The following is a 21,158-nucleotide window of genomic DNA, read 5'->3' as shown; positions in this document are numbered from 1 at the left end:
CTTTCGTTGACACCTGGACTTTGATCACTTTGGCCCTGTTTCTGCCGTGCCAGAAGAGGATCAAGCCCCCCAACATTGGATCGTTCCCTTAACCAATATCGTCTTTCGAATCGTATCATCATACTCCGATCCACATGCATTTAGGACAATTCGTGACGCCTTTGCGATATGAAACGCTAACCATGAGTTGGGAAAGGACCAAAATTCCGCTGCCTCATTTTTCCATCTCAAACGAATAAACCAAAAACCAAAAAAAAAGATGTTTTCCAAATCAAGCCGGCAGCCGATGCCGGTGAGGTATCTGCTAACAAGTAAAAACAAATTAAAATCGCAAAATCGTCTTCTCATGAAGCCATAAGTGTTGTCCTTTATTTCTTGCTGGACCTAGACAGATGTAAGCAATGTATCCGATTAATTAGGTTGAGGTCAAACTCACTTCTTCTTTGGAGGCTTGCCGAACAAGAATCCAGCCATGCCTGAACCGTGGTCCTTGGATGGCTTCTTGTGCTTGCTTGACTTGCCAGATGTAGGGCCAACAGTCACAACGTTCGGTACGGGCATACCACCACCAGGACGCATATCTTCAGGTGCCCATCCTGGAATAGGTTGGACCCCAGGTCCAGGCATACGAGCACCGTGTGGGGGCATACCAGGCGGTCGCATCATACCAGGGCCGCCCATGGGAGGACGCATGCCAGGGGGAACAGGAATGGGACCATGCTTGCCATGATGCATGTTGGGCCCAGGCATCTTAGGTCCCAGTGGGGGCATTTTGTCCATCGGCCACATTGTCATAGTGATGGACCAATCTGGCTGAACCACCTTTTCCCATACAGAAGGCAAGATAATCTCTCCATCAGGGGCGATAAGATCGTAATGGCCTTCCATGACGTGAGGACCCAAGACGTCGACCTGCATAAAAGCTTGTTTGATAAGATCTTCCATGCCCTGGACGTATGTTAGTGACAATGCCTCTTAGGGGCCGGAAACTGTGGTACTTACCTGCCAAGTGGCGCATAGGTGGAAGGGGAAGCTGAACTTGCGTCCAACGGCGTCCTTGAACCGGATCGGAGCCTTTTCAGCAGACTTGGTGGATTCTTCAAGCTTGGCCTTTGTCTCCTCCTCAATCTTTGCTTTTAATTCCTCTGCGGCCTTCTTCGCAGCCTCTTCAGCAGCGGCAGCTTCTTCTGCCTTCTTCTTTTCATCTGCAATCTTCTGAAGGGTCTCAGCTTCGGCCTTCGCACGAGCCTCTTCTTCGAGCTTCTTAAGCTTTTCGGCTTCTTCGGCGGCCTTCTTCGCGGCTTCTTCCTTAGCTGCCTGCTCGGCTCTCATAAGGCGTTCAGCCTCCTCCTGTGCCTTCTGTGCAGCAGCAGCCTTAGCCTCGGCCTCCTCTTGCAGGGCCTTTTCAAAACGCACGCGTGCAAGCTCTTCGGCCTGTTTTCGCTCTTCCTCCTCCTTGATCCTCTTTTCCTCGGCTGCCCTAAGCTCAGCTTCGAACCTCAAACGAGCTTCTCGTTCAGCTCTGACTCGCTCTTCAGCCTCCCTCTTACCGCGCTCCTCGGCTGCCTTCAACTCTGCCTCTAACTTCAGACGAGCCTCCTCTTCAGCCTTGGCTTTGGCTTCTGCCTCAGCCTTGCGCTGTTCGGCGGCCGCTTTCATCTCGGCTTCGTACTTCTCGCGGGCCTCCTTCTCGGCTTGTGCGCGGGCTTCGGCCTCTGCTTTTCGTTGCTCTTCGGCTGCCTTTGCAGCAGCTTCAAACTTCTTCCTGGCATCTTCTTCAGCCTGGATGCGAGCTTCAGCCTCAGCCTTTCTTCGGTCTTCGGCGGCCTTCATCTCGGCTTCAAACCTGAGTCGAGCCTTCTCTTCAGCCTCTGCCATTGCCCGAGCGTGTTCTTGCGCTCGCTTTTCCTCAGCCTTTCGCTCAGCCTCCATTCTTTCCCGGGCAGCCTTCTCCGCCTCGAGTCTGGCCTTTTCGATTTCTTTCTTAGCCTCTTCTTGAGCCAATCTCATGTCTTCCATTCTTCGATGGAAAGCTTCCTCGGCTTCTTTTCGGATCTGGGCCTCGGCTTCTTTTTGTTTCTCCGCAGCCTTTTGCTTCTCTTCCATGGCCTTGAAAGCAGCAATTTCGGCTTCTAATCGAATCTTATCAGGGTCCTCCTTAGGGGGAGCTGGCGTGGCTGGTTTGGCAACAACCACTTCAGTAGGGGGCGGCGGCGGCGTCCCCAACTGCTGCGACTGATGTGCTATCTGCATCCCATTCATATGGGCCGGCAAATTGTATGGATGGGGCTGCATGGCACCATAGTAACCATTCTGTGGTGGTTGTTGTTGATAAGGCATCATATCGTACATGCCTCTTCCTTCCCCACCGTAGCCAGGAGCACCGTAAGGGCTGGTGGGATCACCATAGGCACCACCAAAAGGCACCATTTGGCCATTGGGAGGATATGCTCCCATGTAAGGTGCCATTTGGTTCTGATAACTGTGCTGCTGGCCTCTGCCATACATTGAGCCCGGACGAGCACGCGCCGGAGGCTGATGTTGCCCATAGGCACCACGGCCATGAGGCGCACCATATCCGTAAGGATCCTCCATATTGGCGGTAGGAGGCGCTGCTTGATCGCGCCGCGGTTTACGCTGAGGTCGTCTGGGTTCCTCTTCAGGTGAATAATAATCCTGGGGAGGAGGGCCTGGTTGACGAGTCTGCAACTGATGCGACTGGTGAGGAGGCAGTTGACGAGGGGGCGGTTGATGATGAGCTAGCTGCTGCTGGTGGTGAGGGGGAAACTGATGCTGTGGTGGGAATTGGTGGTGAGGAGGGAGTTGGTGCTGACGCTGAGCCGGTACGTGATGGCGGTAATGCTGGTCGTGGTCGCTGGTAGAAGCAGAATCAGACGGACCAAGACCGTCGTCGTCGTCGTAATCGTCTTCGTCGTCGTATAGGTCGTCAGAACTGTAGTCTTGACTAGTTTCTTGAGAAGAGTCGTCGTCGCTGTACGCATGCGAAGAAGCAGACGTCTCAGTAGGGCGACTGGTTGAGGTCGGGGCTCTGGAGGAGGGGCGTTGTTTGAGCCTGTTCAAAACAAAGGTGAGTTATGTGACTAAGAAGAATGCGCAAGAGATGAAGCTTATGTGTGAGAGAGACAAGTAAATAAAACTAGAGGGGGAGCAGTTGAGACAACGAGAAGGGTGGATATGAGAAAAGACAAGAGGGGAGGGAGGGGAGGAACGCAGGCGCATGAAGATATGGGACGGAAGGAAGGTAGGTAATGGAGGGAGGGGACTCACATTGCAAATACTTGGGTGGGATGCCCTCTACCCACGACAATCTGCAAAAGAGAGCCGGAGCAAAGGCGCTGAAAGTAGGTTGGAAAGAAAGAAAGAAGGCAGCAAGCACAAGCAAGCACTCAGCTGACAGGGCAGAAACAATGCCGAGCAGCCCCCAAAAGTCACAGAGGGAACGATGGGGGAAACGGAGGACGAGGTTTGTCGTAGCCGTGGTGCACCTCTGTAAGTAGTAGGTAGAAAAAAACACACACACAACGAAGAACGTCGGTTTGCTTGGTACGAGGGGCGAGGAAGAACTAGACTTGCGCAACAGGCGTCGAGTGAGGGGTCGTAAATTTGAATTGGTGAGTACGCCACCTAAAGATGACGAGGGCGTGACAAGCGAGAGGTCGGCTGGTCACGAAAGCAGTGCAGTGAGACGGGGGAAATGCCTGCTTGTGAAGCGAAACTGGGTGCGGAGTTCACAGAACAAAAACTGAACGATGGTTAGGTTGCTGACGGAGGAGGGTACCAAAGTTGTATCTAATGGACGTAGCAAAGACGGCGCACGTTAAGATCAGGCGCAAAGAGCCCAGCCAGCGGGAGTAGTGTGGGCGGGGTGATGTGGATTCAGGCGGCGGCTGCGAGCAAAGCAGAGCAGAGCGGCAGAAATCGATCGGCGGTGAGGGGTTCCAGATCGTTCACTTATGGGTCACTGGACAAAACTCCGGACAATATCTAATAGGCGTTAGATAATGGATGCAGACGATGTTTCCAGGTAGAGCGTAGATAATCAGTTGTCGTCGACTGCTCTAACGAGCATCAACAAACTCCCCCAGAGCGATTCAACTGAAACGACCATCGACCGTTGTATCGCAACGGTGAAAGCTTGTTGAACGAGAGCTGTGGGTGTGTGTTTATGTACACACTTAAAATTTCGGGTGTGTCCGTACGTACCATCTAAATCTTTCAAAAGAACCAACTTCGTGGTCACAGGATGTCAATCTGAACTTCGTGGGCTAGAGGAAACCGATTATTTCGACTAGAACACATCAATTAGTTAGTTTAGCTGAGCACGAGGTGAAAACGTTTTCGAGATGAAAGTCATGAACAGTTAATATCCTGGCTGGCTAGGATCTCTCTCCCTTGCATGAGTCCCAAGCAGTATAGCGGCGTGGAAATCTTTTTTTTTCTTCTTTCTTTTCTGCGCATCAAATGTCCATGACACAAATCTGGGCCAGAAACTGTGTGTAATCCTCAGCTTGAACCGAGGAGGTAGTATCGACTGAACTTCAGAACAGAGGTCGAATAACGCCGTTTCTGTATCGTGAATCTGAGCCATGTGTTTCCCTACGTGTCGAGCACCGAAACATCGATCGTTCTTGTCCTGTCAGCCGCCCTGAACCCGGACCTGGACTAAGTTGGACTAGGGAACCCTGGTTCGTCGCCCTGTTGATGGGGTCAATGGGGACCCTGCTCAAGCGTGCTGCTAGGCTCTAGCGCTCGTTGGGCTGGAGCTGGCGGGATGCTTGGGCTAGGCCATTGGGAGCGGTCCATCAATCTGAGTGGCCGTACTTGGAGCCGTTGGAGCCCATTGCTCACCAAACTCCCGGTTTATCCCAGGCTTCCGTAGCCCGTACCCATTTGTGCCTGTCAAGTCGCTCTCCCCCATGTCCATTCGCGTTCGTCTTTGTTGTAAGCCAGTGCTAGGGCGTCAAAAATTTGTGAAAGCGGTTGCCCAACCCGGGGTGGGGGCCAAAAAGAAAAAAGGATGAGCGAGCCCGAGGACCCAACGGTCTTGATGTCCATGGAAGGACCTAGAGTCGTTGCGTTGCGAGAGCGGTGATGTTACAATACTCTAGATAGGTACTGGACTGTGCTGCAGCATTGCCGAGAGAGGACCAGACCGCAACGAAGTACGAGAGGTCTTAGCAGACTAAGAAGACTAGCATTGTGCAGCGGCAGCATTGCCGCTGCGTTGCGTTGCTTTGCGTAGCGTAGCGAAGACCGTAGGGTAGCGAATATCGTCATGAATGTCATGCAGTCATTGACTTGCTTCCGATTCTGGTCCTGTTTCTGCTAAGCTACTGCCGGGGCATGTTTGCCTGCTGCTTTGACACGACCAGTCGTGATCACATGGGCCATCTTTTTTTGGAGTTGAGCCCACCCCCAGATGCAACCGAGACAAGATGGGATGGGATGGGATGTTCATGTTCATGCGGAGAGAGAAGCCGTTGCTAGAAGGAGAGGAGACGCTAGTTGAAGATTTCTTTACATACCGTTTGGATATAACTTTTGAAATATTGATGCTTGACAAGGAAAGATGCTTGATATTGAGGATATCACACCCACAAGATTCTTGTTATGTTGATCTGTTTGATAGACGGATTGTTTTTGTGTGAATCGGTAGTGGACGGTAACCAGCTTGTTTAGTGGGTATTTGGGGAAGGTGGTGGGGTGGGATTAATCAGAGTAGCCCGAAGAGTCCAAGTTCAACAGTGACTTTCTGTTTAGAGCACAACGACAAAACAGACGAAATGAAAATCAAGATTCAAACAGATAAGGCAGTGAGTGAATCAGTCAGTTAAGTAGGTAGGCTAGGGCACAGAGATGAAAGAACTTCTTTCGGCCGAGAGGAATTTTCTTTTCTTGTTGCACACACAATGTGGAAAAGAAAAGGAAGAAGGAAATAGAGCGAAAAAAGAAAAGAAAAAAACAGCAGCCAAACAAAGGATGGTAAAGTAAACAGGCAAATTCAGTTAGGGCCAGGGACTTGCTGGCTCTGAATATGACTGACTCTGACTGACTCTTGCTGTGACTCTCCCTCTTACTCTTTTCCTTCAGCTGGGCTGAAAAGATCCATGGCGGTGCTGCAGCCCAACGTTACGCAACCTCCAGTCAAGATGCACAGATTCAGGTGCGTTGCCGTTCCTGTTGCTAGGGGAGGCAGACACAAAATTCCAGTGGAGATGTGGCTCAACCGTTCATTCATCGTCGTCGAATGATACAGTTTCGTTACTCTGACCGCTAGAATGATATCGTTTTCTGTTAGCGCCGAGGGAGGCTTGAGAACCACCAACAAGACACTACTTTGATAGTATCCATGTGAAGCTGCCGCGGATAGTAGTGCTGAAACCATCGCAATATCGTAAGAGTTGGTAAAATCAGCAAACAGTTTCGTCTGTCATCCCGTCTGAGTGACTTGAGTTGAACCTGCTCTGTTGCCAATGGACATTGGTCTGTTTGACAAAGGCTGTGCAATGCCATTGACCAATTGTTTCTCAGTCTTTGACTATTTGCAAAACGAAGAAATCGGAACGGACCGAGGCGCAGGTGTCGCTACCCGGAGCAGTCGATAGCATCATATCAGTGGTGATACTCAATCGACAAATCACTGAAGCATAGATGAATCAAGAACAAGAAAGAAACCTGAGGCATTGGCAAACTGTAACCTCCTTATATCCCCATTTCCTGTCATTTTTAACTTTTGTTTGCCATCTTCCTGCCGTCAACGAGAACAAAGCAATTCACTCGCCCTGCAACTATCCTCTTTAATCCGCTGCCCTCCATTCTGCGACTGGCTGACAAGGAAGATTCGCGCCCCATCTTCAGCGTTGAGGCCCGATAGTAGGAACCCAAACGAAGGCCAGCTCATCACCAGACAACCAACATGGAAGGTAATCTGGAACGCTGCAGTAAAGACCAGTTTGCAGAAAATAGTTATTGTCTAGACTCTTAAGACGGTCATACAAGCCTGGCTGGTAGTTGCGGGATAGTAACAGCATGGAGCTTCTAGAAACTGCTTCTCACATTTACACATACTCGCCTCAACTTGATACAACCCAACTAAGAGCATTCGACATCGAATATCAGCACTTGCGCCTTCCCGCAGAGCCTCAGCCATCCATACGTGGCCAAGTGTACAGTGGCGAGGGCACTGCAATTACGTTAATGGGTGTTCACTTTTATTTGACACCCTAATCCTCTGTAACTCTTCCTCTATCGCTGAAAGTCGGTCAAACAACTAGTCATTCCGCGTTCCTGACAGGATGTGATACGCGGGTAAGACCAAACCAAAGTAATAAACTCCAAAAATAAAATCGGGAGATCCGGGACGCATCGACCTCGTCCCCGTTTGCGCCATGTCGGCTCTTCCGCGATACTCCGCTGTTCGTTGGTGATCCATAACAGCGCCTATCGTGAACCGCCAGGGGAATAAACATGATGTTACGCATTCAACGTGGAGACAACCCACTTTCGCAAGACTCGAGCCTCGATGCCGATGTTATACTGATCACGATGATAATCATATCATCACATACCGTGCGGTAGTTGTGGTCTGTAGTACTGGCCGCACCAGATGCCGCCTATCGCCTTCACACATGGAAGAAAGTAGACTCGCTGTTAAAGATGGTAAATTTCTGCCTAAGCATCCGACGAAGCCAGCAGAAACATTGAGTAATCCCAATCCTGCAAACTCAGCCTATTTCTCCTGTGAATAAACTTGATCATCATCCATTTAGAGCACGGTGGACCCCACCAGCATGTCCTTGTATGGCGCCACGTGCTGAATGCCCAGCAAAGCCCAACTCGGCGTTGCTACCTCCACTTGTAAGGTCTGTCGGGACTTTGGAGGACCGCCATGACCCATGTTGTGCATGCTCTGTCACTTCCACCTCCCAAAGCCCAGACTTGTTGACAGTAGGGAGCGAGCTAATCGCGCACCTCATCCGATAAGAGAAACCCTCTTGGCAGACAGGTGATGCCTTCTGCTCGCTGTTTGGGGTCACGGCATCTGCAATGCGGCCCCCTAGCCATATCATTGGGTCTGCACCCTTGCGTAATCGATCACTCACCTAACAACCTCTGAAGACGACTTGTTCAGCAACTCCCGAGCAGCAGCGATCTCATCTGCATTGTACCCCTGCCACAGAGGTTCCTGAGCTCCGTATCTGCGAACGATTTCCGCCAGCTTCTGGGTCGCCGCCTGGTTCAACTTTTTAAGAGTTTCTTGTTCTGGGAGTGCGAACTCGCCGTCTTCAGGTTGCTGCTTCTTGGACTTGGCTGCTTCGGCCAAGACTTTGTCAGTGACCTTCTTCAGGCCATAGTAGCCGCGCAAGTAGTCCTCGCAAAGCTCAATGCTTCGGCAAAAGCGCTTCACTGAGTTTGCGAGATACTTTTGAGAAGATCCATCGCTCGTTTCGTTGGCAGCCATCAACGTCACCTCGCCCAACTTTGCGTGCAACTATTGCTAGGTGTCAGATATGGTCAGTCATAAGTGAATGGAGTGACGTACGTTCCACGCGTTCGGTGCGAGGACAATAACCTCTTCCAGGGCATAGATAGCCTGAGAGTACAGGCCTTGCGAAAGATAGAGATCCGAAAGCTCTGCCCAGCCCTCAGCATCCGTAGGGTTGAACTCGAGCAACCATACTAATGATGAGATCGCCTCAGGTGTTTTTCCCATCGATCTCAACAGGGCAACTCGTCGCTTGGCGATATACTCGTGTGTGTGTCAGTACAACCCTTAATGTTCACAAGGCATCATGCTCACAATGTTTGTTCCATCCTGTTGCAGGATATCCTCGTATTCCTTGAGAACGGCCTGTAGTTCGTTGTTGTTCGTTGCCGCTGCCTCTTTAATCAGACCCTTGAGCGCCATCACGCGTTCGTTCTCATCGCCAAATCGCAAGATCAACCTTTCCAAGCATAGATGCGCTGAATCATCGTCGCCTGTTTGGAGGCACGTGATAATGAGGTTCTCATATATAGTCCATAGCTCAGAAGTCTCTGCTGCCGAGAAGAGTGATACGAGAGGAGAAGCCGAGAAAGCTTTGGGGTTGCTCTTGAGGATGGATGGAGCTTGCTGAGCAAGACGAAGAGCTTCAGCTGGAGACAGCTGGCCTTGTGGTCGGGCAAGTACAGTAGCCATGCTGGGGTATGAACAGAACTCGATCGGTGGATTTATTAAGCGAGCTATTGGTAATTAAACGGCTGTATTGTTTGAATATGTGCGTTGGGCGTATTGGCGTTGATGATTTACTGCGGAATGATATGCTCAATTGGACACAGGAGTCTTGATGCTACGTGCACCAGCTTGGCCATATCGCTCATGATTGGCTGTCAGCCAGAGAGCTTGTCCCGACCGGAATATCAGAGCCTCCGACGTCGAAGCTTCAAAGCTCTCCCATTGGCCGAAAAGCGACCCACATCAAAACTTCGAAGACAAAATCCAACTTTCCACAGAAATTTTTCTTGACTTTCGAGCATCCTTCATCCTCACTTCGACAGTGCCAAATACAAGTGCTGTAATAAGCACACTACTTGCGCCTGCGAGTGCATGCTTCAAGGACATATATAGTCCAAGATGGCGTCTTCAGCGCTAAGTGGCGAGGCCGTTGCGAGCCCGACACTCGAGTCCATTCCTGCTCCTGTCCAGGACATGGCCGCGTTGAACGTCAAGGATCCGGTCACCGAGGCCGTCACCGAAGCCGTCGTGCCCGAGACTGAGGCTGCTGAGGTGCCGCCTCATCGATCGCATGATCCTACCAATAACTTGAAGCGGAGTGATCCCTTCCAGTTTGGTAGCCGGTATCTGAGCGAAGGAGACGATGTCTTCGAGTTCAATGCCTGGGATCACGTGGAGACTGACGATGCATACAAAGAGTACGCAGAGCAGCAATTCGCGAAACAGCGCCAGCACCCTGTCTCGGACTTTGAGAAGAGTAAGTCACCACCCAAGTTTTCGCATCAAATTGCTTTACCCCCAGGTGTCCTGATGATACAACACCAATGCATAGTTCATCTGATTCTACTGAAGACAAACTATTCCTTCTTATTCTTTCGCTCCCATCTGATCCACACCATTCATACACACTTTTTCAGTTTTGCAAATTCAAATGCATGAATAGTTGCTAATATGACAACTCAGGAAAATTTAGTCAGGATCCCGCTAGATGGTGGAACTTGTTCTACAAGAACAATGCCGCCAACTTTTTCAAAAATCGAAAATGGCTTCAGCAGGAGTTTCCTGTGCTAGCCGAGGTAACCAAGGAAGACGCTGGTCCCAAGCTCGTCTTGGAGATTGGCGCAGGAGCCGGTAATACGGCTTTCCCAGTCTTGGCTGAGAATAAGAACCCGCAACTGAAGATCCATGCCTGCGACTACTCAAAGACTGCCGTAGAGGTCATTCGCAAGAATGAAGCGTACAATACCGACTTTATCCAGGCTGACGTATGGGACGTCGCTAGTGATAGCTTACCGCCTGGACTCGAAGAAGGTTCCGTAGATGTCGCCGTGCTGATTTTCATCTTCTCTGCTTTGTCTCCCGATCAATGGGCTAAAGCTGTTGACAACGTTCATCGAGTACTCAAGCCGGGTGGCCTGGTCTGCTTCCGAGACTATGGAAGAGGAGATCTGGCCCAGGTCCGGTTCCGCAAGGGTCGATACCTGGACGAAAACTTTTACATTCGAGGCGACGGCACCCGTGTCTACTTCTTTGACAAGGATGAACTCTCGGATATCTGGACAGGCAAGAAAGCCGACAAGGAGTCCGAAACAGCACTAGAGCCTGCCACCCCTGCTGTTGAGGGAGCTGATGTCGCTCAGAGCACAGACACAGAGGCAGCCGAGACAGAAATACCCCGATTCGAGGTGGAGAACCTTGGTGTTGATCGACGACTGCTTGTCAACAGAGCCTCAAAGCTCAAGATGTATAGATGCTGGCTACAAGGTCGATTTAGAAAGAAATAGACAAAAACGTCAAGAGATGACCCTCTGATTTCCTCCTGTGATGCTGGCCCCTGTACTTAACCCTAGTCTCAACCTCTTAGTAAAGCAAAGCCTCTCGCAGCTTGGCTCGCTCATCAGCACCGAACCCAATGCCGTCCAGGTACGCATTGAGGCCACCATACTTGCTCTCAAGGTGTTTTTGGAGGCCGGTGATCATGTCATCCGCGGTTAAAAGCCATTCATCCGTCAACCCAATTTCCCGAATCTCGATAAGACGTTGTTCTCTTTCAGGAACAAGTGCTTCATCACTGAGACTATAGTCATGCTCGATGGCGGAGATGGGCACGTCCAGAATCATGAGCACCAGCGCACAAATGAGGCCTATGCGAAAATCAGTATGGACATATAACAGAGATACCGTTCATTTTACCTGTTCGGTCTTTGCCTTGAGTGCAATGGACGATGGAGGGGAGAGCTGACTGGTCAGCGTAGAGTGATAGAGCCTCGTGGATCTCTCTTGTGGACTGATCGAGCGTGTCGAGGCCTAGTCCTACAAGCCCACGGGGGATCATAACCTTCTCTCCAATGATGTTGATAGCTTCAGTGCGATAGCCACATACAAAGAGGAAGACAACACGGCTTTAGGAAGGTGTCAGTATGTTTGATAATCACATCTGATTGTTTCTTGGATGCTCACAAGAAATCCCACCATGATAGCTGGCTTAGGAGAAACAACTCGAATGGACGACCAGTGATCTTAACTTCTCGATAGTTGAGGCCAGCGATTTGGAGTGGCTCAGCAAGAGCTTCGTTAGATTGGACAAGTGCAGGAATACCGGATTGTTCCTTTCGTCTCTTGGCCTGATTAAGATGCTCAGTCCTACAAGTATCAGTATGAATCTTGTTGTGATATGTAGCACATGGTGGTCGTACTTAGTTCTCAGGTCAATAACTGTCTTGACGCCAAGGTTGTTTCTGATAAGCTCTCTGTCTGGAAGGGTGGCATCGTCTCATAGGCTCTTAGCACTGCATGTGTCCATATGACAAGTTGTTCATACCTGGTCTCGCGGAGCGGTAGAACAAGCCCTCACGGATTCGTCTACCAGTTGTAAGTCATTTATCCTGTAATCTATTGTTGACAACGATGTGTTACCTTGTACCCAAGAAGTCATTGACTGTCTTGCCAACATCACGAAAATTGAGGACGTTTTGAAGACCAACGTGGGTGGTCATGGTGATGCCAAGAGACCTGTTCCTTCAAGGCTAAGTCAGTATGGCCGATTCAAGTGTCCGCCAATGATGTGATCTCGTCGTGGCTTTCGGGCTGTGCAAATCAACAGACAGAAGACAAGCCGGAATAATAGTTCATGTGCATGTAACACAGGCCAGACATGAAAGTGAAACCAGGGTTTTTCAGGTCGATCAGCCGAGCCAAAAGCGCCGTAAGAGATCGGAGGGTTCAACTCAGCCGCTAAATGAGGGCTAGAACAGACTAAAACAGCGACAAGCAGCGTCGATCTCAATATCAATGCCGAAAGCACCGAGGGGCCATTCCGTAACTAAGACAAAAGAAAGACAAGACGCACCGTTGATCCTCAGGTGAAGACCAAGGTTTCAGGCACAAGCAAGACTTGGTTTCTGGTCTCCTATTGGGGTAAAGATGCTGAAAAGAAGACGCCTCGAGATCTGAGATACCCTCTAGCTTGAAGGTTTTTCGTATCGAAGGTTTACGTCGATGCCGCCTTAATTTAGCCAATCTCAAAATAATGCCAATAGGAAGAAAGATGTCCTCCCATGATGACCAGAAGCTAAAAAATCGGTAGACTACTCTGGTACAGTGCGGATTGCTAGCGGTGAGGTGACATTCGCTCCATTCGTGGTGTGATAGTGAGTATCTTATGAGACATGAAGGTGTTGGTTTAAGCTGTCCAAGGGCTAGAAAGGACGGCCAATTCTGCAAGCTGTCCCATTTTTACCCTCGTCATGACGGCCATCCAGTAAAAGAAATGCACCCAAAGCTGAAGAAGTAGTGAGACTAAAACATCTTAGCACTGTGTCAGACTAACAATTAGCGCCTACACCTGAGATCATCGCCAAGGACGATGTGACGTCACAGCTAGCACTATCTGGGGTAGCGCATCGCAGGGCCGGGAAGGGAAAGAGCTACGGCAGTGACCCTGACGTATGCCTGCCTTTGAAGGAAAGGAAGGAAAGCACCGTCTCGGGGTCAACGACGCCATTATCGTTAGCATGAGCATTAAAGTGAGGACTCCAACGCCGGCGCCACGAGGGTCTCATTTGACAGCATCATCGTTTATCGTCTTAGTCTAATAAATCTTGCTTTTACCCATATTCCTCACTCTTGTTCCCTTTTCCCATATCCTCTACATTGCTACGACTTACAGTCGATGACCTGATATACATATACAACCTACACGACCAGATCCTCAAGCATTGTATACTTACTACTCATATCCCCTGCAGAGACAACACTGTCGGGTCCACAAGTCAAGCAATCCCCACTGGAGACAAACACCCGGCATACCCATGTATAAGGCAGATACAGTCAATTAGACATCAACGATATACGACATCAAGCCAGCCAAGATCCTTGGAAACCCATCCCAAGACGCTGCGACAAGGCCTGGAAATATTCTTCCTCACGCGCTGGGCGCATCGCGATCACCATCGCAGCATCCACTCATCGCTCTAATACGAATAGCTGAGCGAGCATTCTATTTACCTGCATTACCATGCCCACCAGCGCATCCCAGCAGCCAACCATGATCCAGTCCCAGCCGGCAACGGCCCCAGGTATGTACCCAAGTTTCTTACGGCTGACACTCGTCATCCCGCCTGCGGCGTTGCCCTGCCCATTCTGACACTTATATCCTGCGTAGGAGCCAACAACTCGGGTCGTCTCAAATACGCAGATCCCCGTGATCTTCCTAGTTATCCGTCTGCTGGCCTTCGTCCCGACGGTGCTGCTGCAAGTGCTGCCGCTTCTCTTGGATGGTCTAACCAAAAGCCGATCGAACTTTGGAAACCCGACAAGACGTCATCGGCATCCGCAGCCGCCGCATTAGCAAAGAACTACAAAATGGCACCAACATGGGAGCCAGCATCTAACTCCGATGGCCACAAGGCCGCGCTTCTAGCCGTTGGCTCAGCCACGGCCGCATTAAACCATACACCAAGTCAACGCAAGGCTCATGAAGGATGGGGGAATTCTGCTGCTACTCAAGCTGTCGGCTCTGCAACCGCTGCATTGAATCAATCATCAAGTCAACGCAAGACTCATGAGGGATGGGGAAACTCGGCTGCCACTCAAGCATTCAACACAAATCGAACCAACTCCATGCGACAAGCTAATCCAAGATCATCCGATACTTCGCTACAAGGGCAAAAGTCTCTTGCTGCAGCCAAAGGAGCCATGTCAACTACAAGACGTCGGGCTAAATCTACACCATCAGCCCCTGATAATCTCGTCCAACCATCGGCACAGCCAAATACACGACCCGATGCCCTCAGTGGAGCTACCCTTGCGCATAAGGCGAGCATGAAATCGAGACCAGCGACCGAGAACGCAGGTGCCGTACCAGTTACTACCATGACCCGTAACATGTTCACTTCTAACCCTCCGGTCAAGCCGGAGGTGGATGAGCGACAAAACAACGAGCAACTTCACGCATCAGCTGTCGCAATGGCCAGAAAGATGTACCTTTCCCAGCAAAAGGTTATCGACGAGGCCAAAGAGAATCACGGACGAGACTCTGATGTGGCACAGCCCAAGCCATACGTCAACCTCCAAGATGCTGCATACAAGCAAGCACAAGAACGACTGGCGAAACTCGAACAGGAACACCAGAAGAACCGGGACTACCAGTCGTACTATGGAAATGATGCATCAACTCCGAAGCGGCGGTTCACATTGACCAAATTGCGTCGTCGATCCTCTAGTGATGGTGACATGGAAGACCGTCAGCAGTCAGAGAAGATCCGTCAACAGATGTCGCTCTTCTCCAACAAGCTTACAGAAGTTGATCAGAAGAAGCGCCAAGACGACCGCAACGCGCTGATGGCTGCGGCACAACGTAACGTCAAGGCTCGTCTGCAAGGCATGGATGAGAAGGTATATAATGAGACTGGTAAAGTCAACCCGACTCTGATGAGCGAGTGGGAAGTGAAGGCCCATCAGCTGGCCAATGCTAGCCACGAAACTCGTAATGAAAACAAGGGTAAAATTGACATTGGAGGTGGTAAATTCATGGATCCTCATGAAGTCGACGCCATTGCAGCCAGAAGAATGCAGCCTCTTTTGGATGACATCAACGAGAAGGCCGAAATCGAACGGGAGCGACTGGCTACACTCAAAATGGAAGAAGAAGCCAGAAAAGCTGAGCAAGAGAAGCAAAAGGCACGCGAGCGCGAGATCAAGGAAATCACCAAGAAGCTCAAGGGTATGTTTAATGAACTGAGTATCCACGATTCCCACTAATACGTTGAACAGATCAAGAAAAGCAGGAGTACAAGGCCAAGAAGGCCGAGGAAAAGGCTGCTAAAGCGGAAGAAAGACGCTTGGCCAAAGAGAAGCAAAACGCCAAGGGTGACGCCGCGGTCTCTGGCGAGGAAGCCATTGATGATGGTGACAGCACTCGAAGTGAAGATGCTGCATCATCCCCTGTTGCCGCGGCTGGCACCGGTTCGACTGAGCCGAATGCGCCAGCGGCCATTGATACGGAAACGGGCACCGCTGAGCGAGGTCGAAGAAAGCCCAGCGATGCGGCATCGCCAACGTCTAAGGTCAAAGGATGGATCAAGAACCGCTTCTCAAGGGGCAAGTCTCTTGGGGAGAAAGACCGTGAGAGTCATGGTGAAAAGAGAGCAAGCTTCGTCGGCGGTGCCGCTCTCAGGGATCCTGACACCAACCAAAGTGCTACAAGTCTCGATAACCGGGCGACTAGCATGCGAGATGTCGCACTCGCTGGCCGTGGCACCAGCCAGTCGAGCGACCGTGAACGGGATGCGCTACATGATTCACGAGGTGTGAGCCCTGTGAGCAGTGATTCTGATGATGATGATCAAGTCCCTGCCATCACACCTCCCCCTGTGATTAAGGACCCTGCTACGCGGGAAAGTCACAGTCCTTCAAGGGACTCTAGGTTTAGAGAAAACTTGGACAATTGAAGGAGGGTTGGATATGCTGAGGTAGAGTTACGGACATAATGAATTGGGCGGATATAATGAACTGGGATGGATAGGTGGACAGAATCGTGTTTGGCGCATGAATTGGGTTTCCTGGTTTCTTGATTCTTGATTCTTGGTACTATTAGCAGCACAGCGTTATGATGAATTATTGGCTACTACCCTAGGAATTACTGTATTACAAAAGACTAATATCCTGAGTCAAGAAGGCTGCCTTATTCGTTGGTGTAGTTCTTGTACTTCATTCGACCTATGACGCAGTATTTCTTGGGGGATACCAAGATTGATGTCATAGTCATGTTGTTTAATCCGAAGCTTCCGCGATGGTTCGAATAGATGGGTGCATGTGGGATGCAATGTACAAGTGTCATGACAGATGGATGGGTTTAACAAATACATGGTAGATACGAAATGCTAATACGAATTGTTCTATTCTTGTCCAGAAAAAAGTAACTCGATGCTCTGACAGATCCATCTATTTGGACGACCCATGTAATTATAAAACATTATGCAAGCTTGTCTCATTATAAAACGAGCTAATTTCCAATCCAAACGCCATGCAAAAGGAAGAGGAAAGGGGAATCATTCCGACGTAAGTCCATGTAATATGAGACGTTGTGTATGTAAGTGAACAAAGTTGAGTAAAGTTAAGTGGTACCCAGCCAATAAGTATGTCATGTAAACACTGATGCTATATGCATTTTGTTTTATGAGGGAGGCACAGAGAGACCGATATACGCATGCGGCTTCGTCTAAAAGTCTCTAGGGGGAGGACCGTTCTGGGCCATCTCAACATCGTTTCGCTCGTTGATGTTGCTGCGCGACCCTTCATAGCTTGGGCTGCTGGAATCAGCAATGGCAGAAGGCACAAACTTGTTCTGGTACCTTTTGTGGTGGCTCTTTGTGCGGATGGCAGGGTACAAGTCAATAACGAAGGAGATGGCGTAGAAGGTAAAGATGAATGAGATGACCCATTCAAGAATGGCGGCGGCGTTTCGCTGCTTAATGCGACTGGTAACGGCAAAGGCGATGATGAGGGCCACCTCGACGATGATAAAGGTGAGTTTGACCCAGAAGGAGATGCGAAGGACGCGATGTTCACGGTAGTCTGAGCAGAGTGGTTAGTAAGAGGTTTCACAGGAGGTTTCACAGAGCGAAACTTACTGATTCCAAGACGCTGATACTCCCAGCAGATAAAGACAGCAGAGATCAGATAACCTCCAATAAAGAGAGCCAAAAATCCATGATGCAACCTGGTATATCTACCAGTTCGGAAGATGGACAAGCAGATAAGCCCGACAGTGCCAGCCGCAGCAAAGACAATTGAGAGCCAAGTCAGAACCTTCTCCATAAGGGTCCTGTTGGGCACGAGGCGACCGCGGTGTCGCAGCCATCGTTCCGAGAGGAAAGCGGCATCGAGGAAGATGGAGGTGAGAACGCATCCGGCGATGAAGAGAGGCCACAGACGGTCAGCGCCGACGTTGGAAATGTATGCGACATCGGAGTAGCGAGACTGAGTAGGGTATCGACGACCGTTCTGGTTAACTCGCCATTCGAGCAAGAGACCCAGAAGCATGCCCAGCCATACTAGACCTGACAAGATAGGAAACCACTGATTTCTGTTAGTGAGATTTATTTGGATGAGAGAAATTAACATACCCAGTATGAAAGAACGCCTTTAACAGCCATTGTCGTATGTTGATTAGGTTATTGTTATGTTGTGGTATGATGCAATCCAATTCTTGGTTTATATATGAATTGACGGGTATGGCCAAATGCGGCAGCTACAACAGCTGACTTTTTTTCGTTCTTGGCAGGAACGAGCAGAAATGGGATAATAGAATAAATGAAATGAAGAGAGAAAGATAATACGAGGGAACAAATGGGTGAAAGGAGCCAGGGTATTAATGGGGTATTATAATACTTGGCAATGGGTCCAAGTTACGCAACTTGAGGTCCCTTAATAATTCCAAGCTTTTTACTCACGCTTCATCAGCCGCTGGGGCTTGGACATGGACATGGACTTGGACTGGGGAACACTACTAACAATAATGTTTTAGTCCCTGGCTATATGATCGTCATACATGAGGAAACTAAAACTCCACTGCAAGTAGGATAGTGACATAACTGAGAGAGAAGATTTCGGATCCACGGACTGTCCCGCGGATCCGGGATATAAAACCGGCTCCTGACCTTGTCCCTCTCAGCCTTGTTGTTTAACTTGTAGTGACTTGTAAGCACGCAGTCACAGCGGAATAAAGCCAAGAATGGCTATGAGTTATTGTGAGTCCTTGGCATTGACGCGGCGAGACAGGGGGTGATTCGGCAGTGAATTTACAGATCTTTGTGGCGCAGAAGAAAAGAACAATCGATCAGTAAAGTGGCTGTTTACTGTACCTTCGGCTATCTAGAGGAGAATTTGTCATGCAGAGACTACTACCTAGTCTAGTACTTTAGTGATGTTCAACTGAAGAGAGAATTATAGAGCGATGTTAAGAAAATGACATCATTACATCATTACATCATGAGACCCGACGTTGACATCGTTAGAGCCCGAAAAATAAGCCTCAGCCAACGACGTCGATTAGTGGAGACTCTAGTCTCTTTAGCTTCTGAATCATGAGCTGAAGCAGACTTGATATCCACGAGTCATCAGTCATCATCCAATCATAATAATCTTGTAACATTCAGATACTACCTACGTACCTAGTTACAACAATATTATGAAACAATTTTCAGCCTCAAGCCCTGGCGGCCCAGCGATGGTTACCATTATGGTGGTTATAAGGGCTGCGCGAAGGCGAGTACCACTTCTGCATTGTCCCTGTCGCCTTGCGCTCCCACTTAGGTAACCTAGGTAACCTCCTCATCTCATTTCGTCGCCAATCCATAATATCCATTGCTTCCCTCTCCTCCTCATCTAGTCTCCCCTTATACGCCTCCTCCCTCTCTCGGTCGCGATAAACACCATAAGGGTTGTTGACATAGTGGTCGTTACTGGGTTCCAGTGAGTAATTGTCCTTGTCAACGAATCGAGGATCTCTGTAGTCACGCACAGAAAGATGGTTATAATGAGGCTCAGCACGCTTGTACTCATCGTGCTTGTGCTTGTAGCCATCATCATGCTTGTAGTCATCCTTCTTATACTCATCGTGCTCGTACCCATCACCATGCTTGTACTCATGGCCATGCTTGTAGTCGTCCTTCTTATACTCATTGTGGTGCTTGTAGTCCTTCTTCTCTCCTTCGTACTTGTTCTCGTAGGAGTTGTCGTAGGAGCCCTTGTTCTCAAAGTCGTTACCGGTGATCAGAGGAGTGTAGGTGAACTTGTTGAAGGCCTCCATAACGCTACCCTTGGTGCTGCCATCGTTGGCACCCTGCTTCTCCATGATGGTCTTAAGGGCCTTCTTGCCCTTAATACGGCGGCCGATCTCGTAGGTCACAGCCTAGAAAGCGTGTTAGTGTGGATAAATGAATGGTAAAGCAGAGCTGGCTTACGTAGTTGGCAGATCGGAGACTGTTGATCGAAGTGAGGACAGGGCGGTCGACTTCACCCTCAAGATGCTTGCTCTTATGCTTGAGCACCTTGAGAAGACGGATCAGGGCATTGGCATACTGTTAAGGGGCTTTAGCATAATGTCTCCGAGGAATTTCCAATAGAGAGGGGGGCAGGGAGTACCTCAAGGTAACAGTCAACAACATAATGCTCCTTATCACAGCCGAAACACTTCTGAAGTGTAGTATAGTCGATCTCCTTGTCGTAGACATCAAGGCGATGCTCAAGCTTGTAGATATGATAAACCACCCCCTATATCCGTGTGTTAGTCTCATCAAGACTTGTCTAGGGCATTGCTTCGACATACCTTCCAGCAGTCCTCATCGTTGCCGCAGTCCTTGGACTTGACAACATGGATCACCTTCTCAACCTCATTGGTGAGATGACGGAAGTCCTTACAAACCCTTTCCTTGGTAAGGATATGGCAAGGCTTGATGGGATGCTTGTGGTGAACATGATGGATATGCTCATAGGGGTGAAGATGGTTATGCTTATGCTTGTGGTGCTCATGATCCTTATGGACATCATGATGATGCTCTCCGTGGTGTTTTTGTTCATGATGCTTGTTATAGTCGCTGCTCTCGACATCCTTGGAGCCGCCGGGAATGGCCATACCGACGGCAGCAGGAATTGCGCAAAGCGCAACGAAAGGGAGGGACAGTCTCATGGTAAAGACTTCCGAAACAACAAAGTAATTCAGAGAGTGAGAATGTGTAATAAGAACTTAAAGAAGAATGATGCCAATGACTTGAGCTGAATCAAACTGGCGGCTGAATTGCAATCTTAAATAGCTTCACCGTGTCGCTTTATTCGTCTCTCCTCCAATCGACTGTCCATATGTGCTTCGATCATGGAATCATCGACACAGGTCTATCAAGACCTCAATGGTCGAAACCTCGGCCCTTGATCAGCCTCTTTGAAGGCGAAGACGTGATCCTTTGCAAAAAGTCCTAGCGATGCCATCAATTACAACGCGCAGACTCTAGCACATGGCCTTTACCATTAAGCACCGGTCGTGTCATGGCTCGAGTTTCTATAACAACGGAGACTTTGGGGCTTTTCATTGAGGGGAAGCACGTCCATATCGAAGTTCCTTTGTGGTGGCAATGCCAGTAGAGCCATATAGGACTCGTCATCAGGTCATTGAGGCTTAAGAGTCGGATCATATGCCTCACGATGCCTTCATATAACTCGCGAAGAGCAACTTTGCTCTAGCAACGACACGTATATACTTTGAGGGGAGTCCGAAGGCGTTATGGCATATTGCCACTTGTTGCTGGGAGGAAGCACGCATAAGTACCAACACGATCGCGTAGCAAAATAGGGACGTGATATCCTCGTTTTCGCGTGCTCAACATGTTGGTAAGGTAACAAGAATGAGAGGCGAGATGTATATTCG

At 49.5% G+C, this 21,158-nt stretch overlaps 7 protein-coding genes across 7 annotated transcripts; 2 read left to right on the top strand and 5 right to left on the bottom strand.

Annotated features, from left to right (window-relative positions):
* Positions 1 to 66: 66 nt before the first annotated feature.
* B0J16DRAFT_108801 (uncharacterized protein) lies at positions 67 to 3,689 on the bottom strand. Its single transcript, XM_046121402.1, has 3 exons — positions 3,289 to 3,689; positions 1,003 to 3,073; positions 67 to 948 (listed from the first exon to the last, which is right to left on the bottom strand). Coding segments are annotated over exons 1-3 (2,589 nt in total). The 5' UTR covers positions 3,291 to 3,689; the 3' UTR covers positions 67 to 432.
* A 3,956-nt stretch (positions 3,690 to 7,645) lies between these two features.
* Positions 7,646 to 9,518, bottom strand: B0J16DRAFT_108779 (uncharacterized protein). The gene is made up of 3 exons (XM_046121401.1): positions 8,822 to 9,518; positions 8,564 to 8,770; positions 7,646 to 8,512 (listed from the first exon to the last, which is right to left on the bottom strand). Exons 1-3 carry the CDS (start codon positions 9,197 to 9,199, stop codon positions 8,120 to 8,122), a joined length of 978 nt encoding a protein of 325 aa, XP_045985059.1. The 5' UTR covers positions 9,200 to 9,518; the 3' UTR covers positions 7,646 to 8,119.
* B0J16DRAFT_108541 (S-adenosyl-L-methionine-dependent methyltransferase) lies at positions 9,418 to 11,057 on the top strand. The gene is made up of 2 exons (XM_046121399.1): positions 9,418 to 9,992; positions 10,199 to 11,057. The coding sequence occupies exons 1-2, from the start codon at positions 9,635 to 9,637 to the stop codon at positions 11,017 to 11,019; spliced, it is 1,179 nt and encodes a 392-aa protein (XP_045985058.1). The 5' UTR covers positions 9,418 to 9,634; the 3' UTR covers positions 11,020 to 11,057.
* On the bottom strand, positions 10,635 to 12,705 carry B0J16DRAFT_108402 (protein-tyrosine phosphatase-like protein). The gene is made up of 7 exons (XM_046121398.1): positions 12,585 to 12,705; positions 12,152 to 12,490; positions 12,057 to 12,097; positions 11,932 to 12,007; positions 11,696 to 11,878; positions 11,429 to 11,637; positions 10,635 to 11,379 (listed from the first exon to the last, which is right to left on the bottom strand). The coding sequence occupies exons 2-7, from the start codon at positions 12,229 to 12,231 to the stop codon at positions 11,096 to 11,098; spliced, it is 873 nt and encodes a 290-aa protein (XP_045985057.1). The 5' UTR covers positions 12,232 to 12,490; positions 12,585 to 12,705; the 3' UTR covers positions 10,635 to 11,095.
* Positions 12,706 to 13,751: 1,046 nt separating this feature from the next.
* Positions 13,752 to 16,185, top strand: B0J16DRAFT_318780 (uncharacterized protein; the record flags this gene model as incomplete). Its single annotated transcript, XM_046125473.1, has 3 exons — positions 13,752 to 13,812; positions 13,899 to 15,458; positions 15,509 to 16,185. The coding sequence occupies 3 exons, from the start codon at positions 13,752 to 13,754 to the stop codon at positions 16,183 to 16,185; spliced, it is 2,298 nt and encodes a 765-aa protein (XP_045985056.1).
* Positions 16,186 to 16,955: 770 nt separating this feature from the next.
* Positions 16,956 to 17,892, bottom strand: B0J16DRAFT_318779 (Frag1/DRAM/Sfk1 family-domain-containing protein; the record flags this gene model as incomplete). Its single annotated transcript, XM_046125472.1, has 3 exons — positions 16,956 to 17,311; positions 17,368 to 17,815; positions 17,863 to 17,892. 3 exons carry the CDS (start codon positions 17,890 to 17,892, stop codon positions 16,956 to 16,958), a joined length of 834 nt encoding a protein of 277 aa, XP_045985055.1.
* A 981-nt stretch (positions 17,893 to 18,873) lies between these two features.
* Positions 18,874 to 20,426, bottom strand: B0J16DRAFT_397116 (uncharacterized protein; the record flags this gene model as incomplete). The annotated part of the gene is made up of 4 exons (XM_046132303.1): positions 18,874 to 19,649; positions 19,702 to 19,818; positions 19,883 to 20,011; positions 20,067 to 20,426. 4 exons carry the CDS (start codon positions 20,424 to 20,426, stop codon positions 18,945 to 18,947), a joined length of 1,311 nt encoding a protein of 436 aa, XP_045985054.1. The 3' UTR covers positions 18,874 to 18,944.
* Positions 20,427 to 21,158: the final 732 nt, after the last annotated feature.

Source organism: Fusarium flagelliforme (genome assembly GCF_020744385.1).
Source record: "Fusarium flagelliforme strain FIESC 12 MPI-CAGE-AA-0113 chromosome Unknown B0J16scaffold_3, whole genome shotgun sequence".
Taxonomy (NCBI): domain Eukaryota; kingdom Fungi; phylum Ascomycota; class Sordariomycetes; order Hypocreales; family Nectriaceae; genus Fusarium; species Fusarium flagelliforme.
This window is presented reverse-complemented; position numbering and strand designations above follow the sequence as displayed.

Bases quoted from the DNA above. Each gene is read 5' to 3' on its own strand.
- B0J16DRAFT_108541 (XM_046121399.1), top strand. From the start codon at position 9,635: ATGGCGTCTTCAGCGCTAAGTGGCGAGGCCGTTGCGAGCCCGACACTC. The intron at 9,993-10,198 runs GTAAGTCACCAC...ATGACAACTCAG, and splicing joins TGTCTCGGACTTTGAGAAGA to GAAAATTTAGTCAGGATCCC.
- B0J16DRAFT_108402 (XM_046121398.1), bottom strand. From the start codon at position 12,231: ATGACCACCCACGTTGGTCTTCAAAACGTCCTCAATTTTCGTGATGTT. The intron at 11,879-11,931 runs GTACGACCACCA...TGATACTTGTAG, and splicing joins GTTATTGACCTGAGAACTAA to GACTGAGCATCTTAATCAGG. The intron at 11,638-11,695 runs GTGAGCATCCAA...ACCTTCCTAAAG, and splicing joins CTATCATGGTGGGATTTCTT to CCGTGTTGTCTTCCTCTTTG.
- B0J16DRAFT_108779 (XM_046121401.1), bottom strand. From the start codon at position 9,199: ATGGCTACTGTACTTGCCCGACCACAAGGCCAGCTGTCTCCAGCTGAA. The intron at 8,771-8,821 runs GTGAGCATGATG...CACACACACGAG, and splicing joins AACAGGATGGAACAAACATT to TATATCGCCAAGCGACGAGT. The intron at 8,513-8,563 runs GTACGTCACTCC...ACCTAGCAATAG, and splicing joins TCGCACCGAACGCGTGGAAC to TTGCACGCAAAGTTGGGCGA.
- B0J16DRAFT_108801 (XM_046121402.1), bottom strand. The intron at 949-1,002 runs GTAAGTACCACA...ACATACGTCCAG, and splicing joins ACCTATGCGCCACTTGGCAG to GGCATGGAAGATCTTATCAA.